This window comes from Bos grunniens, chromosome 8 (genome assembly GCF_055505025.1).
Source record: "Bos grunniens cultivar Pamir isolate PY7600 chromosome 8, Bosgru_T2T1.0, whole genome shotgun sequence".
NCBI lineage: Eukaryota > Metazoa > Chordata > Mammalia > Artiodactyla > Bovidae > Bos > Bos grunniens.
Genome location: NC_141172.1, coordinates 70,372,424 through 70,389,641, shown reverse-complemented (window position 1 = coordinate 70,389,641; position 17,218 = coordinate 70,372,424). Strand labels below are relative to the sequence as shown.

At 47.2% G+C, this 17,218-nt stretch overlaps 1 protein-coding gene across 12 annotated transcripts in view; it reads right to left on the bottom strand.

Moving 5' to 3' along the window:
• Nucleotides 1-4,070: 4,070 nt before the first annotated feature.
• SLC25A37 (solute carrier family 25 member 37) overlaps nucleotides 4,071-17,218 on the bottom strand; it is a 47,770-nt gene continuing 34,622 nt past the window's right edge. For 4 of the 12 annotated variants that reach the window (XM_086416459.1, XM_086416455.1, XM_086416456.1 and 1 more), the window contains exons 2-4: nucleotides 11,022-11,250; nucleotides 8,772-8,828; nucleotides 4,071-6,924 (exon numbers count right to left, since the gene is read on the bottom strand). In XM_086416459.1, the coding sequence (XP_086272585.1) occupies nucleotides 6,404-6,924; nucleotides 8,772-8,828; nucleotides 11,022-11,244 (801 nt within the window). In that variant the 5' untranslated portion in view covers nucleotides 11,245-11,250 and the 3' untranslated portion in view covers nucleotides 4,071-6,403. Of the gene's footprint in view, nucleotides 6,925-8,771; nucleotides 8,829-8,944; nucleotides 9,259-9,588; nucleotides 11,251-15,595; nucleotides 15,831-17,218 lie in introns of those variants that run through there. The other 8 variants (XM_086416461.1, XM_086416464.1, XM_086416462.1 and 5 more) reach the window with 6 other exon arrangements.

Genomic DNA, 17,218 nt, shown 5'->3' with positions numbered 1-17,218 from the left:
CGGCTACAGTCCATTGGGTTGCAAAGAGACGGACATGACTGAGTGACTAACACACACACAGGACAGTGTCCAGGTCTTTGAACTGCACTCATCTGCTATGATTCAATGGTTAAAATGAACCAGAGCAAATAAATTACATTCTACCAGCAATAAAAATTATTCTTGTATTAGTATTCAGTATGAGGTAATTACATGCTTTTCAAATTTGGCTTTCAGAAACTTGCTGATCATAAAGACGAAAGAATTACAGAGGTCAAGGTGGAACTACAAGATAGCATCAATAAACTAAGATTTTTGGCCTAGGTCAAATCAGCAAAAATAATCTCTTCAAAATAGGAAGCTGGATCAAGTGAAGCGTGAGAGTAAGCATCCAAGAACTTCCGTGAATGAGTGCTTTTGGCAACCCTCACTCACTGGAACACCATGAGGCTTAGAACCCCATGTTCCAAGCTGTGTGAAGGGACTTTTTCTACCACAATGAATAACAGGTTCAGAGTTTGGCCCCGTATTTCCATCAAGAACATTCTTTGTTCCTGGCTGTTGTTCCCAGTACGATTGTCATCTCAGGACCATTAATCATGATCCTCTTTGTGTGTAATTTACTATCAAATGCTTGAGGGAAAACATGAGGAGTCATATAATTGGCCCTAAGCCCCTGGCCCCTGCCTAAAGACTGTGTGTGCATGCATGTGTGCTCAGCTATGTCTGACTCTTTGTGACCCCATAGACTGCAGCCCTCTAGGCTCCTCTGTCCAAGGGATTTTCCAGGCAAGAAAACTGGAACGGGTTGCCATTTCCTTCTCCAGGGTATCTGCCTGACTTGTGGATCAGACCTCCATCTCTTGCGTCTCCTACATTGGCAGGTGGATTCTTTAGCAGCTAAGGCACCAGTCTGACTATACACTTTCCTTATTTTTTGTTGTGTTCAGTCGCTCAGTTGTGTCTGACTCTTTGCAACCCTATGGACTGCAGCACACCAGGCTTTCCTGTCCTTGACTATCTCGTGGAGTTTGTTCAAATTCACGTCCATGAGTTGGTGATGCCATCCAACCATCTCTGTCGTCCCCTTTTCGTCCCACCCTCAATCTTTCCTAGCATCAGGGTCTTTTCCAGTGAGTCAGCTCTTAGCATCTGGGTGGCCAAAGTTTTACAGCTTCAGCTTCAACATCAGTCCTTCCAATGAAGATAGGGTTGATTTCCTTTAGGACTGACTGGTTTGATCTTGCAGTTCAAGGGACTCTCGAGTCTTCTCTAGCACCACAGTTCGAAAGCATCAATTCTTCTTTGCTTAGCCTTCTTTATGGTCCAACTGTCACATCCGTACATGACTACTGGAAAAACCACAGCTTTAACTAGATGGCCCTTTGACAGCAAAATGATGTCTCTGGTTTTATTTTGCTGTCTAGGTTTTTCCTAGCTATCTACATTAAACCATGGATAAGACCACTGGAGATGCTAGAAAATCAGGAAGAACCAAAAGAAGCTGCTACCACTTGAGTGTCAACAGCTTCCAGACTGGTGATGTTCTTTTAGTCCTAGACCCAAGGCAGTTGAAGTTTGGACATTGCTTTGAATTCCAGGTAATTTCAGTTGTCATGGACTCTCGTTATTGAAAGTAGTTACTATAAAGCAACATCCATTAAAACCTTGTGAAGTCCAGCCCTACAGGAAATAATGGCATATGGGTATCCATAATTACTTTTATTAAAATGTATACATTATTTTATTCCAAACTTTATACAGATTCAATCAGGCAAAGGGAGAGGATTTGTTGTCCTATTTCACTCACCTGATTGCATGAAGTTCAAAACTTGAATGTTGAGATATACATCTGTCACCTGTCAACCAATGCTAGAAGCATCCTTCAAAAGAATATTCTCAACATTCAGCAGAAGCCAGAATCTTCTCTCTCTCTCTCTCTCTCTCTCTCTCACACACACACACACACACACACAAATGATGAGAACAAAGGCTCCCAAAACCTTTTGGCTAAGATCAAGTGTAGTATGGGGGTTTCCCAGGTGACTCTGTGGTAAAGAATCTGCCTGCAATGCAAGAGACTCAGGTTCAATCCTTGGGTCAGGAAGATCCCCTGGAGAAGGAAATGGCAACCCACTCCAGTATTTTTGCCTGAGGAAATCCCATGGACAGAGGAGCCTGGTGGGCTACAGCCCATGGTGTCACAAAGAGTCGGACATGACTGAGTGAGCACTTCTCTTAAAGACAGCCACCAAGGGTCAGGGTGACAATGACAAAGAACTGAGCATTCACAATCCATCACCCTGAGCTTCATGGGCGTTCTGCTTTGCAGTACGAGCTTTCAGCAGTGAGTCCTTGACAACAGAAATTCACAAGAACTTTAAGGCAAGGCCCAAGCTTCAACTGCCTTGGGATGGAGACCCCAAAATCTCCACTATGATCTCAAATTTATAATTTTTCTTCTCACATAGGAGTTTCAGAGGACCGCAGTCATGGGCTGGACTGTCCTTCCTAAGGTGGCACTTGTGTCCTATATCCTCTAGTAGTTCTTCTCGGATGGCCCACACGCTATGGAAAGTGAAAGATTATGGCTGCCACCAGTAAATAAAACCACGAGTAAAGAGCCTTTTAAAGAAGCCATGTCAACAGATAACCATGGAATTCTAAACCGTGGATGAGTCATCACATATCCACTCCTTCACAAAAGGGGGCTCACATGTCCCCAAAATGTTACTTTTAGGAGGTAAGGCTCGAGAAATGACTGGGCTTCTCTGGTGCCTCAGAGAGTAATGAATCTGTCTGCAGTGCAGGAGACCTGGGTTTGATCTTTGGATCGGGAAGATCCTGGAGAAGGGAATGGCAACTCACTCTGGTATTCTTGCCTGGAGAATTCCATGGACAGTGGGCTCTAAGGTTCATGTGATCTCAAAGACTTGGACATGACTGAGCAACTAACACTTTCACTAGAGAAATCACTAAGCTTGGAAGTATTCTCAAATTTTATTAATGTATTGGAAAGTCCAAGTTTTTAAACAATGTATCTGATCTGGGGTCCCTGGCGAAAATTCCTTCCTTCCCACTACAATATCTGGAGAGCTCAGGCGCTCTATAAATCATTTAACTCCCTTTATAAAAGTTTATTGAATTTGTTACAAGATTGCTTTTGCTTAACCTTTTGGTTTTTTGGCCATGAGACATGTGGGATCTTAGCTCACTAACCAGGGACCAAGCATGCACTCCCGGCATTGGAAGGCGAACGAAGTCTTAACCATCAGGGAACCATCAGGGAAGTCCCCAGTCATTTAACTTCTTCATTGATATCCAGTGTGCTTCCAGATTTGACTTTCATGAACAAGCCTGGGATAGGCATTTTTGAGTACTTGTCCAATTATTGCCTTAGATGGCTATTGGAATATTGTCATGAACATTAGGATGGCACTCAGAGGGAAAGCAGCTGAACCTGGTGGAGGTGGGACTTAGAAAGGAATCAGAAGAAGCCCCAGGGGTAGCACAGTTGGTAAAGAATCTGCCTGCAATGCAGGAGACGAAAGAGACGCAGGATCAATCCCTGGGTTGGGAAGATCCCCTAGAGAAGGGCATGGCAATCCACTCCAGCATTATTGCCTGGAGAATCCCATGGACAGAGGAACCTGGTGGGCTACAGTACATAGGGTCGCAAAGAGTCAGACACGACTGAAATGACTTAGCACACGCCCAAAGGGAAGAAGGAAGAGAGAGAGCCAGAGAAGATAGGCATGAATGTAGCAGGCAAGAGGGTTGGGCATCGCAGGTACCATCAGCCTCTCAACCTCGTGGTCCCACAAAGATAGAAGAGCTGCCAGCAGAGCTGAGCAAAACCCAAGGATGCTCCCAGCCATTCCCTGGGCCTCTCACTTGACCATCCCTGGGCTGGCCAAGGCGGCCACCTGCTTCATTTTTGATAAGTGGGCTGAAGGGTACTTTCCATCTAAGCCATAGAGCCTGGTCCTTAATGCATGAGACTGCAGGAGGCACAAATCCCATGAGTTAGGTTCCTTTTCTCCATCCACTTCCCTCTCATGTCCACATCCCTACCACAGAACCCACGACACTTCAAAGATCAAGGCTTTATTTTCCATAGCTCCAGTGTCACAACTGTAGCAGCACATCAAAAACATCCCCACACAGAATCACACATTTCTCCCCTTCTTCCAAGAGTTGGTGATGACTTGAGAGGCAGACACCATGGTATTTACGATGGGCATTTAAGAAATGACACTGGCCCAGCACGGTAACATACACCATGCATCTCGCAGGTTAAGCAGCAGCAGTACATTTGTATTCAACAGGCACACTCATCCTTAAGAAATAAGGAACATTCTGCAGCACGGTGGTGTATGAAGTGGACAAGGAGGGGAGGCTGAATAATTATTTCAGAATTCGACCTGGTCTTTCTTCCATTTGCCTAACGTTAACACTAACAGAGAGTATGTTTAGGGGTATGTTTAGAGAGACGTAAACACTTCCCCCAGCAGCTTGATCTCCGTGGGCATTTTGCATCCCTGAGTGGGACGGAAGCTTGTTGCAACAGACTTCCACTGGAGAGATGGGGGTGGGGGCTACCTCTGAGAGGGGACAGGTCAGCAGTCAAACCTCCCAGCCCAGGAGAAGACCCTGTTCATCGGGCACGTGTAGGAGCTGTCTGATGTGGTCTCTGCCGTCCATAACCTGCAAACCATCCTGGGAGGCACAGTGTGCAAGGTCTCAAGATGCTGATGTCCCAGGACCATCTGAGTTCTTCCTGAGAATGAGAGCACACCCCAAGGAACCTGGGTCTGAGCCTGGTGACAATGCACAACATGGACCCTGCCCAAGGTGAAGGGCCAAAGGTCAAGGTCAGGACCAGGCCGAGTCAGAATGAAAACACACACTTGCTTCCTACTCAATTTAAAAGAAAACTGCGAAGCCACTAGGTCTTGAAGAGAGGCCTGGGAAGGCATAGCTGAAGGAAACAGGCTTGCATTTGCTCCCAGGGATAATCTGGCTCAGATGTGCCATTTCAGAAAACAAGGCGGCATGTCCCCAGGTGGCATGTACCACACGAGGTTCAAGACGGTTCAAGAGGCATCCTGACTGTGCACGAGGGCCCAGGTCCTTTCAGCAGCTGCTAGGAGAACCTGGGCAGCGAGAGGCTTTTTAAGGGAGACATTCGTGATGGGCAGGGGAAACAGATAAATGTCGTAGATACACTGCCTGTGTTTCTTAAAATCCCTAAAACTGAACAGGGAAACACAGATCAGGACTGAGTCCAACACACACACAGACAAGAATACCTGAAGTGCCTGGGTTAAAACGTGGATGGAGAATGAAGTCCAAGGATCAAGGTAGGATTGATTCCATTTGCCTGCCCAACAAGCACTGGCATTTCAAGGGCTTCTAAGTGCTAGCTCTGTGAGGCGTACATTCACGTCACCCAAAGGGAAGGAAATGGTTTTAGTAAGACCAGCCACCCTAATTCCACTGGGGGCCACCGTGCTCCAGCATGAGCCATGCTTGCCGCCCAGTATGTGTGTGTGTGGCGGGGGATGAGCTCACAGCTAGAGGAAAAGCCCCAGGGTCAGATCTTTGGTCCTGGAATTTCCAGCAAAAGACAAAGGGAAAAGGCACATGACGGTGACTGATTGAATAAGGATTAAAAAAAAAAAGTAGCTAAAAGTATTATTTTTTTTCAACGTACCTTTTTCCCCTATGAAAAGAGAAATTCAAAATATAAACCTTATACTTATTATTTTACATTCAAGTGGAACTTTCATGGGGAGCTCAACACAATTTTAGGCCACATGGAGCAATGTACTACTTTGGTACCCTGTGACTTAACCTAATGGAAAAACTCAGCCCCTCTATTTTTTTTAAACAGCTTTATATTCTCAGCTGTAACACTTGCTTGTACACACACACAGGCACACACTCAAATTCAAAAACTTCTACATAGAAAAATAAAGGATAAACATTATCCATCTATTTTATACTGTGTACTGGAACTTTTATATACATAACTTCTTGTTTCCTGTTTAATGTTTTCAGTCACTGCACACGTTCTTCCCTCCTGTGTGATCTATGGATGATTCTAGGGGAGGAGATGCTACACTGAAGGAAAAGCTACATCGCTCTCGGGGTGGGGGAGGAAGAGAAATAGCAATTTCTCGCTCCCCTGCCGGTCTTGCCCTCATCTGCTATCACCTGGTATGTCCCAGCGGATGGCCATCGGGTAAGCAGCTGTCCTGTCCTCTCCTCCTTCTAAGAAGGGATCAGGGCACGCGGAAGGCCCCTCCTGCCAACCCTGTGCCCCAACAATCTTGGTGTGAGGGCAGGGGAGTGGGTGCAGGCAGGAAGAAAGCCTTTGCACAATCAAAGACGCCGGCGTCGCTTCCCACAGCCCGTTCCTTTAGTAGGGAGTTCGATTCTCCAGCTTGTGTTTGGTGAGGAAGTACTTGAAGAACTCATAGACAGACCAGGAGATAGCGGTGGATGGCATCTGGTAGATGACCCGGGCCTGCACACCTTTGAAGTACCCGGGCAGGCCGTTGAGCTGGTACACCGTCCGGAAGGCATTGGCCATGCCCGACAGCCGGCCGCTGATGTTGGCCAGGCTGAGGGCCATGTTCTCCTGAGTGTTGAGGAGGGTCTTACAGACGTCCAGGGGGGTGGTGGCGGCGGCGGCCAGGGCCCCGGCCAGCCCGCCTGAGATGATGTGGGACTGAGGGTTGTAGCCCCGGTAGGGGTTGATCTGCTCCTGCAGGAACTCGTAGGTGATGAAGTGGATGGACTGGAAGGGAATGTTCATGGTCAGCTGCGTGGTGTAACTCCGATAGAAGGCCCCCAAGCCCTCCGTCCCCCACACTGTCCGGATGCAGCTGAGGGCCGACCGGTGCGGCGAGTTGTACATCTGCATGCGTTGCTTCACGACTGTGGTCGGGCCGCAGGGGGGTTGGGTTTGGCCCCACCCCGGGTCGGAGTGAGATGGGAAGCCAAGCCATAAAGAGAAACAAGCAAGTTTAGACATGGGCATGGACAGCTAGCACACACACCCAGCCCCAGCCCGAGAAACCGCCAGGGGGCCAGCTCCCGGCCATCCCGGTTTCAACACATGCCTCCGGGACCCAGTGCCAGGAGCCAGGATGTGGCTCTTTCTTGATGTTTCTCCTGCCTGACTCGGTTCAGGTGGCCCCCACACCAGGCAGCCACTTCAGATTCCCCGAGCTGATCCCCCAGGTCCTGGCTGCCTTGGGCATCTCACACGCCGGGGATTTCAATCCTGCTTCCTGGCTCCTTTGCCCTCCTCTGTCCCACTATGTCTACTGGACACGTGGCCTGTCTTTTATTCTCAGTGGTCTCCACCCCGCTGACAGCGTTTTTAGCTTCCGGGTCTCAGTGCTCTTGAAAGAGACACTCGAATGATGTTAGCCCAAGTTTGATGACAAACTCCAATGAGGACTCAGGCTTTGTTAATACAAAAGTGGTTCAAAGGACAAATACTGTGGTCCCTTAGGCTTAGAATTTTAATTGTCTCCAAGCACTGCAAGATAAACACATACAGTGTGCTTTAATTCTAAAGGAATAAAGATATAATGTCAAGGAGAAAAGGAGAGAGTTGAACTTCATTTTTTTTTTTTTTAATCCCCTGAAAAAAAAGTTGAAATAAAACTCTTGCCCAGTTGACATGGGCTAACTAACTGGTCATTGACTCTGAATCACCTTAAACCCACGGAAGCAGCAGCCTGCCTCCCCATCTGACCCCTTACATCCTGGAAGGTCAGAACACATTTCCTGTCTGATGGGGCACGGGAGGCAGCTGAGAGCAGATAAATTGTAACCTTAAAAGACAAAACCAAACTTACAATACTTAAGATGTTGCACTTTTTAACCTCTGATTCTCCCTTCTGGCAAGGGACTGTTTTCAGGTGAGGAAAGGAAGCAGGAGAGAGGCCAACATCTTACAGAGAGACTAACCCAGCTGAAACTATGCTCGGCACCAGGTCCAAAAACCCCTTCCTACTCAGACCCGAGCTCGCTAAGGATATGAGGCTATAGAAAAAGCCAACAGAACTCATCTGCACAGCTAAGAATTGTTTTATAATGCTCGCAAAATTCGAAGGGGAAAAAAAAAGGTAAAGTGAGAAGAGACAGCTACAATAAAGTGGCCAAATGTTAATTTATGAAGTAGAATGATGCATGCATGGCGGGGGGAGGGGCTCACCATACTCTTCTCCCTACATCTGCCTGTTGGAAGTTTTCCGTAATAATTTCAAATGTCTTTTAACAACGGAAATTGAACATAACCCCTAATGGATGACCTCTGACAAGTTTCTTCTAAATCTGTCTACGCTTGGTAACAGTGAACAAGGGCCAGGAGGGTGTGTGTTTGTGTGTGTGCACGTGTGAGCACACACAGGTTTCAGAGTAGTACAACAGCATATAAAAAAACCACCAGGAGAACCTGTTAAGCAGGTCTACTGACTTAGTAGGTCTGGAGTGGGATCTGTGAATCAGCATTTTAACATGCTCCCAGGAGGCACAGATGCTACTGGTCCATGGATCCCACCCTGAGAAGCTCTGTTTAAGTGAACAGGAATCCCAGAGCTTAAATGCTCACATCCCTTCTCAAGGCCTTTGAGAACATGGTCAAGAATTCTCCTGCATCTTCTGACTGGGACCAGGAGTCCCCTTGCCCAACTTGCTGCCCCGCCCCCCACTTCTGCTCCTGCCCCTCTGCACAGGCCCTGCTGCCTCTCCCTGGGACCATGAAACATTACCTTCTGCTGGATTCATGACTGCGTCGTGAAGCAGGGTGGCCATGCTCCCAGCTATCCCTGTAAAACAAACTCCAGAAAATTACCCTCTGGGACCGGGGCTTCTCAGGAAGTTCCTGGAACGTAAAGTCAGACAGAACCCTGGACCTGGCTTTCCAAGAAGCAAAACTCATTACCCGTCCACCCTGGTGAGCACCAACTCCTGAAATCCTAAAGCAACATGGAAAATCCTGGATAAAAATGGGGAAGGTAACAGACACCGTTACACACATTTCAATTCGGCAGAAACCCTCATTTTCCCTAGGAAAAGGCTAGACCTGCCAACATGGGATGTTAACGGAAACCACACTTTGGTGGCTTTTTCTACCGCTGAAATTTTAATTCTTTCTCATCCCTGGCCTTTGTCTATAGATTAACTCACTCTGCCCTTAAATTGGGGCAATCGAAGGAGATATCATGTATACAAGCAGAGGGGCTTCCCAGGTGGCTCAGTGGTAAAGAATCCACCTGCAATGCAGGAGACGTCGGTTCGATCCCTGGGTTGAGAATATCCCCTAGAGGAGGAAATAGCAACCCACTCCAGTATTCTTGCCTGGAGAATCCCATGGAAAGAGGAGACTGGTAAGCTACAGTCCATAGGGCCCCAGAGTGGGACATGATTTACCAATTAAACAACAATAACATACACACAGGAGGGGGAAAAAAAGAGACAGTTTTAAGAAAATTACTTAGTGAAATCCAGGTTTGTGTTTTTTTTTTTTTTTTTTTAAGCAAATGGCCAAGGGGAAAAGGCTCAGAAGACCTGCCGATGGCAGATTACCCGGGTTAGTTTGCAAAGCGATGACATGTCTCAGGGACGGCCATGTCTCATGTCTCAGGGACAACCAAGCCCAGGTCTCCTCTGGCCTGGCTTCAAAAGCCAGATTCCGGCCTGGAATTTTGCTTTTGACTCTGGGTTTCCTCTCTCTGTAGGTCACACTGCCCAATAATCAAGACAACCGCTGGAAAGTGGGAGAAATGAAGGACACAGGCTAAAGCTTCAGAAATGCTTATGTAACCCCCTCCCTCCTCCACACACACGTAGGATCATCTGTAGAAAGATCAGAATGCAACCAGAGCACACCACAGTGAAGTGGTAACTGCGCTAGGCAGACCTTGACATAAACATAAACTCGCCTCCAAGGGGTCCAGGCGCCAAGGAGCTAAAGAGGCAGTTTTAGCAAAAGCGGGGTCCTGAGACCATGAACTTGGAGACACCAAGACTGGAGATCTTGGTGACCGTTTGGACAAATGGGGAAGTAGGGGCCAATTTTTAAAAAGCAAAATAAATGTCTGCCAACCAGCCAGATGGAGTCATTTTTACCAACGTTTGCTGATGGGAAGGATGTTTTGGAGAAGGTACTAAAAAAAAGTTGCTCTGCCAGTTACATCTACCTCTCCACTGCTGAAAAATAAATTTGTTAAAGACTCCTGGTGCCACCAGCCAGAGTTGCACTCCAGACCTAAACAGAAACCAACCAGAACCAAACCCACAGGAGCCGAACCCACTAAGCCAAGCCTACGTAACAGTTGCCTGTGGCCAACTCACTCCCCCTTCCACCCCACCGCCCGCCTGGCTCCCTCAGAACAAAATAAAACTATTTCAGCCCTTGCTTGCAGAGAGATGCAACAAACGGAAGAGACTGGGGGTGAAATTCCCAGATCCCTCGAAGTTTAGGAGGGAAAGGTCCTTTGCGCAGGAGCAAATCCTTCGTCAGCCATAAAACTTCTTGACCTTGTAAAGCTTAGTTAGATCTTGATGCTGTAGAGACCTGTTGGGTCAGTTTTTAAATAGTCTCAAAGAAGCTGTCCACATAACTTTTTTTTTGGGAATCCAGCATTCAAAAGTTTTGTTCCTATTCAGGGTGTTTTTTTTTCCCCTAGATCTGATCATTAATTGCTTTTGAATGTTAAAAAAAAAAAAGGAAAAAGGCAAAACCCACTCAACAATGAAACACCTCTGTCACTGATTCTCCCCAGGCTTCAGAAAGCGAAGGAGGGGAAAGAAAAAAAAAAGCGCGCGTGCGTGTGTGTGTGTCTGTGTGGGTGTGTGCGCGTATGTCTGAGTGTGTGTGCACACACATAAGTCCTTGGTTCGTAAGCAAGCGTGGCGGAGATGAGGCGTCAGGCAGCTGGGTCACAGGGAGGAGAACCCTGGGGAAGGGTCTGTTGAAGGAGAGACCTTTCTAACTCCAGACAAACGCTTGCAAATACCGTTGGCTAGGTGGCTGTTCCCCTGGTGGTGGAAAACGGCATTTAAAGTCCTTTTCATGTTTTCGTAGCAGGCAAAGTACATGGCGTGGGCTGGCCCCGCGCCCATCATCATCACGTTGAGGCCTCTCAAGGGTCTCCAGAAGCCTTCAGTTCGTATGATTTTCTTGAGGGCTCCGTAGACACTTGTGTAATGGGCTTTGGGATCTGGATTCAGACTCTGCATTCGTGTCTGGGGGAGGGCGACAAAAGGAGAGAGAGGGATTAATGAAGCTGGTCAACAGGGAAAGGAAGATCTAGGGAGAAAGGGAGAGAAAAAGAAGTCGTTTTTTATAGTTTCACAGGGTTTCTGAGTGAAGATAACTTTTATTCTTCTCCTTCCTGGAGTAATCTTCTATCCCTACACACACATACACATGCACTCACACACACCCACATACACACACTCACATGGATTTCATTATACCCAACAAAGCAAATAAACGATGAGGGGCAGGATTTGGAGTAGAAAGACGTGCCCAGACACTGGCAAGCTGTGTGAGTGCGTGCATGCCAAGTTACTTCAGTTGTGTCCAACTCTTTGTGACCTCATGGACTATAGCCCACCAGGCTCCTCTGTCCACAGGATTCTCCAGGCAAGAATACTAGAGTGGGTTGCCACGCCCTCCTCCAGGCAAGCTGTGTGACTTCTGATGAATCCCTTAACCTCTCTGGGCCTTGGGAGCCTCAACGAAAAAAATCAAGGTTGCTGCAAGCATCAAATGAAACAATGGGTCTGAAAACTCTTAAGAAATTCAGCGCTGTTAGTCGCTTGGTCATGTCCAACTCTTTGCAACTCCATGGACTGTAGCCCACCAGGCTCCTCTGTCCATGGGATTTCCCAGATAAGAATACTGGAGTGGGTAGTCATTTCCTTCTCCAGGGGATCTTCCTGGAGAGATTCAGGGATTGAACCCTGGTCCCCTGCATTGTGGGCAGATGCTTTACCATCTGAGCCACCAGGGAAGGTGGCGATAAACTCAGAGACCTAGTCAAATAGAAGTATTATTATTATCCAAGGGTTCCCACTTGGTTCTCAAGACTTCTGTGTCCTCACTTATCTGAGTCCTCTGTGCTGTTAAAGTTCCTGCTCAGCCTCAACCATAAATCTCCATGGAATCCTCCATCCCTCGCCCCCTCATCTCCTCTAAATACTTTTTACATTTCGTCATTACAAGTTAGCACTGAAATATATGGTCATGTTCTTAACACATTAAAGACCGGGGGATTCTTGCAAAAACTAATGCCTGTGGAGTTAATACATGTTTTAACATCAACTCCTCCCTGAGTCCCCAGCTGGCCTGTCCCACTGATTTTGTACTTGCCAGTCTCCACAATCATGTGAACCAACTCTCTCTCACATCACACTGGTCAATAATGTGTTAATTTTTTCCTAAGTGTAGTCTTGCCTCCTGGAGGCAGAGACCAGCCTTCCCCATTTCTGTCATCCCCATCATACCCCCCAGGCACTTGAGTAGGTGTGATGGTTAATCTTATATGTCAACAACCTGACAAGGTCATAGTACTCAGGCTGGCTCCAACTACAGTCAAACATGCTGCTGTGAAGCAACATTTTATAGATGAGATTAACATCACCTTAATAGATGAGATTAGTATCACTTTATAGATGAGATTAACATTTGAAGTCAGTAGACTCTGAATACGGAGAAGGCACTGGTGACCCACTCCAGTGTTCCTGCCTGGAGAATCCCATGGACGGAGGAGCCTGGTAGGCTGCAGTCCATGGGATGGCTAAGAGTCAGACACAACTGAGCAACTTCACTTTCACTTCTCACTTTCATGCACTGGAGAAGGAAATGGCAACCCACTCCAGTGTTCCTGCCTGGAGAATCCCAGGGACAGGGAAGCCTGGTGGGCTGCCGTCTATGGGGTCGCACAGAGTCAGACACGACTGACGTGACTTAGCAGTAGCAGACTCTGAATAAAGCAGATTACCTGCCACTGCATGGGTGGGCCTCGCTCAATCAGGTGAAGGCCTGAAGAGGGTAAAATGACCAAACCCTGATGTCCCCCAGGAAGAAAGAATTTTGCTTCTAATCTTTGGTTATAACATCAACACATCCCTGAGTCCCCAGCTGGCCTGTTCCACTGATTTTGTACTTGCCAGTCTCCACAATCATGTGAACCAACTCTCTCTCACACACACATGCATGCACACACACACACACACACACACACACACACATATAACCCATTGGCTCTGTTTCTCTGAAGAGCCCTGACCAGTACAGCAGGTAAGAAATATTTATGGACAAAGATCACCGGCTCAGTCCTGCAAAAGCAGCATTCTCTCCCCTGCTCCTCTCCCCCAAACACATGCACAGTCTAGACTAGAGCATCTCCAAACTTTGGTAGGAATACCCTTCAACCTCCAGACAAAATCATACAGAAACTAATCTATAAAACAGAAGAGCCTCTGACTGTAAATTAGACAAAACGCTTTGCGCCCTCCTCTCACTCCCCAAGCCGAAATCCAACCCCCCCTCACCCCAGGAACCCCGGGGCTCAGAGGAACAATGTGAAAACCAAACTGGTGGTCATTTTCCGACAGGACTTTGCCAGCTAGTAAAACCACAAAGAAAATGGGCACACCATAGGCAAATTTTCATTTTGCCAAGAAAGGACATAAACATAATAGCAATATAAGCTACAGGCACCACTGCCCTGTTTTATAATCATTTCCCAAAAGAGAGAACTCTTTTTATTCTGGCTATGCTGCATGGCCTGAGGGATCTTAGTTCCCTGACCAGGGATTGAACCCTTGCCCCCTCCAGTGTAAGTGCAAAGTTGTAACCACTGGACTGCTAGGAAAATCCCAAGACAATTTTAATGCTTCAAAAAAAAAAAAAAAAAAAGTCAAGACTACTTCTGATTACCAAATTGGTCTTTAAGTTGAATTTAGTTTTAATAAATACTAGTTCCCTCTCCTTTTTTTCTACCACAGACTAGTGAAAATGCCCCTGAACTAATCAGAAGAAGCCACCAGAACTTGGGCCCCACATTCCCCAGGGTAGACTGGACGGGGTCAGCGTCTCTGTATCTTTTTAACTGAGTTTTTATTCCAACGCATTTCAAAAGGCTTCCCAGGTGGTGCAGTTGGTAAAGAATCTGCCTGCCAATGCAGGAGACCCAAGTTCAATCCCTGAGTTGCAAAGATCCCCTGGAGACGGAAATAGCAACCCACTCCAGTACTCTTGCCTGAGAAATGTCATGGACAGAGGAGCCTGATGGGCTACAGTCCATGGGGTCGCAAAGAGTCAGACACGACTGAGCTTACACACACATGTATGCAATAATGGCGGACACACTATAAACAAAGAAGTGGGAGAGTGTGCCAACCAGGGCGGTAGCTGACTCAAAACCCAGGCTTTGCTCTAAAGTGACTGCAGGCGGGAGCCAATAATGTACGTGAGATGCAAAGTGCCGTCCTTGGAAGAGGAAGATACGGTGCTTCAGGGACGGCAGATTCTCTAGCATTCAGTTCTAAAGGATATTTGAAATTTCTCAAGTTTTACAGCAAATGAAGCTTCCTACTTCCCATGGCCTTTTCTGATCACTGCTTTGATAAAAACCAGGAGCCTGAGGCAGGAGGTGGTACAACCAGGTGGCCCAGAAGGCAAGCCCTGCTATCAGACAGAACTGATCTTATCACTTATGGTGTGACCCTGGACAAGACAGTTAACCTCTCTAAGCCTCAGCTTCCTCTTTCTAGAGAATGGCTGAGAAAATTAAATGTCTATTCCTATCCTTCTGGTTAATGACAATAAGGGATTCGTTCAAGAGGCTAAGTAATATGGTTCTTGAACACAGACTTCCAGAACATTCCACTGAGTTCCAGAAAGTTCCATGGAGGCGGGGTTGTGTCTGAGTCACAGCACACTCTAACGCCTATTATAGTGTCTAATCACGGGGTGCATGCGTGCTAAGTCATTTCAGTTTTATATATATATATATATAGTTGTTGTCACTATATAAACTAATATATAGTTTAGTCACTAAGTTGTGTCTGACTCTCTGTGACCCCATGGACTGTAGCCTACCAGGCTGCTCTGTCCGTGGGATTCTCCAGGTAAGAATATTGGAGTGGGTTGCCGTTTCCTTCTCCAGGGGATCTGCCCAAACTAGGGATCAAACCCCTATCACCTGCATTAGCAGGTTGGTTCTTTACCACTAGCACCACCTGTGGGGGTAGGGGGGCAATAAATATTTGTTAAATGTACAGATAAGCAAACAAACACACCAGCAACTTCAGATACCAAGGAGGGTAAAGCAGTTCTGTGTCTCTTACAGCCCCTAAATACAAGCACACTTTCCCGGAATTACCTGTCCCTTCCATCACCCTTTATATGTAGAGCTTTCCTCATTAATGAAAAATCCTCTTTGGCTGCATTTCTCAAGCCCAGAGTGTGAGCCTCTGAACCACAAGGGAGCAGAAGCAGGCTGTCCCTGGGGACTTAGCTGGAGCCTGTCAATAAGAAGTGGCTCCTGCCATGCCCACTCCCAGAGGAGCGACCCACCTTGGCGAAGGTCTGCAGCAGCGGCCCAAGCCTCCTCCCTCACGATTTCTAGCCTGGGTGGCAAGGCCAGTGTACGGAGGATGGCCTTTCTCAGTTCCAGCAGACCCTGGCAAGCAAGGGTGTGGCCGTGAGAGAGAACACAGAGCACCGCAGTGAGGAGCCGAGAGAAGGCATCCTGGTCCAAGGCAGTGGCCTTGGCTGTGGCATCTGTCTCTCTGGTCCCCAGAGTCTTCAACTGGGAAATAAAGGGGAGGATCAGAACAGGGGCTAATTATCAAAATCACCTGGGAAATGTCTAGAAATATCTGGGCATCACCCCAACATGAATTGACTCAAAACTTTTTTAATTGAAGTGTAGTTGATTTACAATGTGAGGTTAGTTTCAGGTGTCCAACAAGGTGACTCAGGTTTCATACACACACACACACACACACGTGTGTGTGTGTGTGTCTGTGTGTTTAGTCACTTAGTCGTGTCTGACTCTTTGGAACCCCGTGGACTATAGTCCACCAGGCTCTGTCCATGTGATTTCCCAGGCAAGAATACTGGAGTAGGTTGCCATTTCCTTCTCCAGGGAATCTTTCTGACCATGGATCGAAATAGCATCTCCTGCATTGGCAGGTGGGTTCAACCATCCTCCTATAAAAGGCCAGCTGGGTGTCTGCACACTCATTGGACTTCTCTGTCCTCAGGTGTTGGACTACTCAAGGAGAGGCCACATTCAATAAGCTATACCCAGAACAGAAGCAAGTGGCCCATGAGCACTGAGGACCCAGGGAAGCCCCCTCTCAGCCCATGTCAACCCCCACAGCCAGGCTTGAATCCAGTGCCTCTTAAGTTCTGAAGCACCGTCACTTCTCCAATCTGCCTGCAGGGGGCACCCACTCGGTGTCAGGCACCAGGAGACAGTGAGGAAATAGATGGGCAAAGTACCAGATAAGGGAAGAATGACCATTTATACAAGATCAGGAAAGCAGTCTCAGAAGACAGACTGAGAGAAGCTCAAGGTGGGCAGAGCAAAGTGAGGCAGCAAGGACTGAAGCCAGAGAGGAGATAATCAATGTAGCCTTTTTTTTTTTTCTTTTTCTGTGACTCTGCCTATAAAATGTACAAATGAGAGCACGGCATTTTCTATCTACCTGTCGGCCAGAGAAGGAGAAAAAGTTAGGAGTGAGAGGGAACCACCCAAGTGTCCATCAATGGATGAATGGATAAACAGAATGTGATAAACAGAATGGATAAACAGAATTCCACCCACACAGTGGAATTTTATTCATCTTAAAAAAGGAGGAAATTGTGACATGTGCTACCATGCTCAATCTGTCGTGTCCATCCGACTCTCTGCAACCCCACGGACTATAGCCCGCCAGGCTCCTCTGTCCTTGGGATTCTCCAGGCAAGAATGTTGGAGTGGGTTGCCATGCCCTCCTCCAGGGCATCTTCCCAATCCAGGGATCAAACCTATGTCTCTAGTGTCTCCTGCACTGGCAGGCAGAGTTTTCACCACTGGCATCACCTGGAAAACCTGACACATGCTACAACACGGGTGAACTCTGAGGACACGATGCTAAGAGAAATAAACCAGTCACAGAAAGACAAAGAGTGTATGATTCCACTTATATG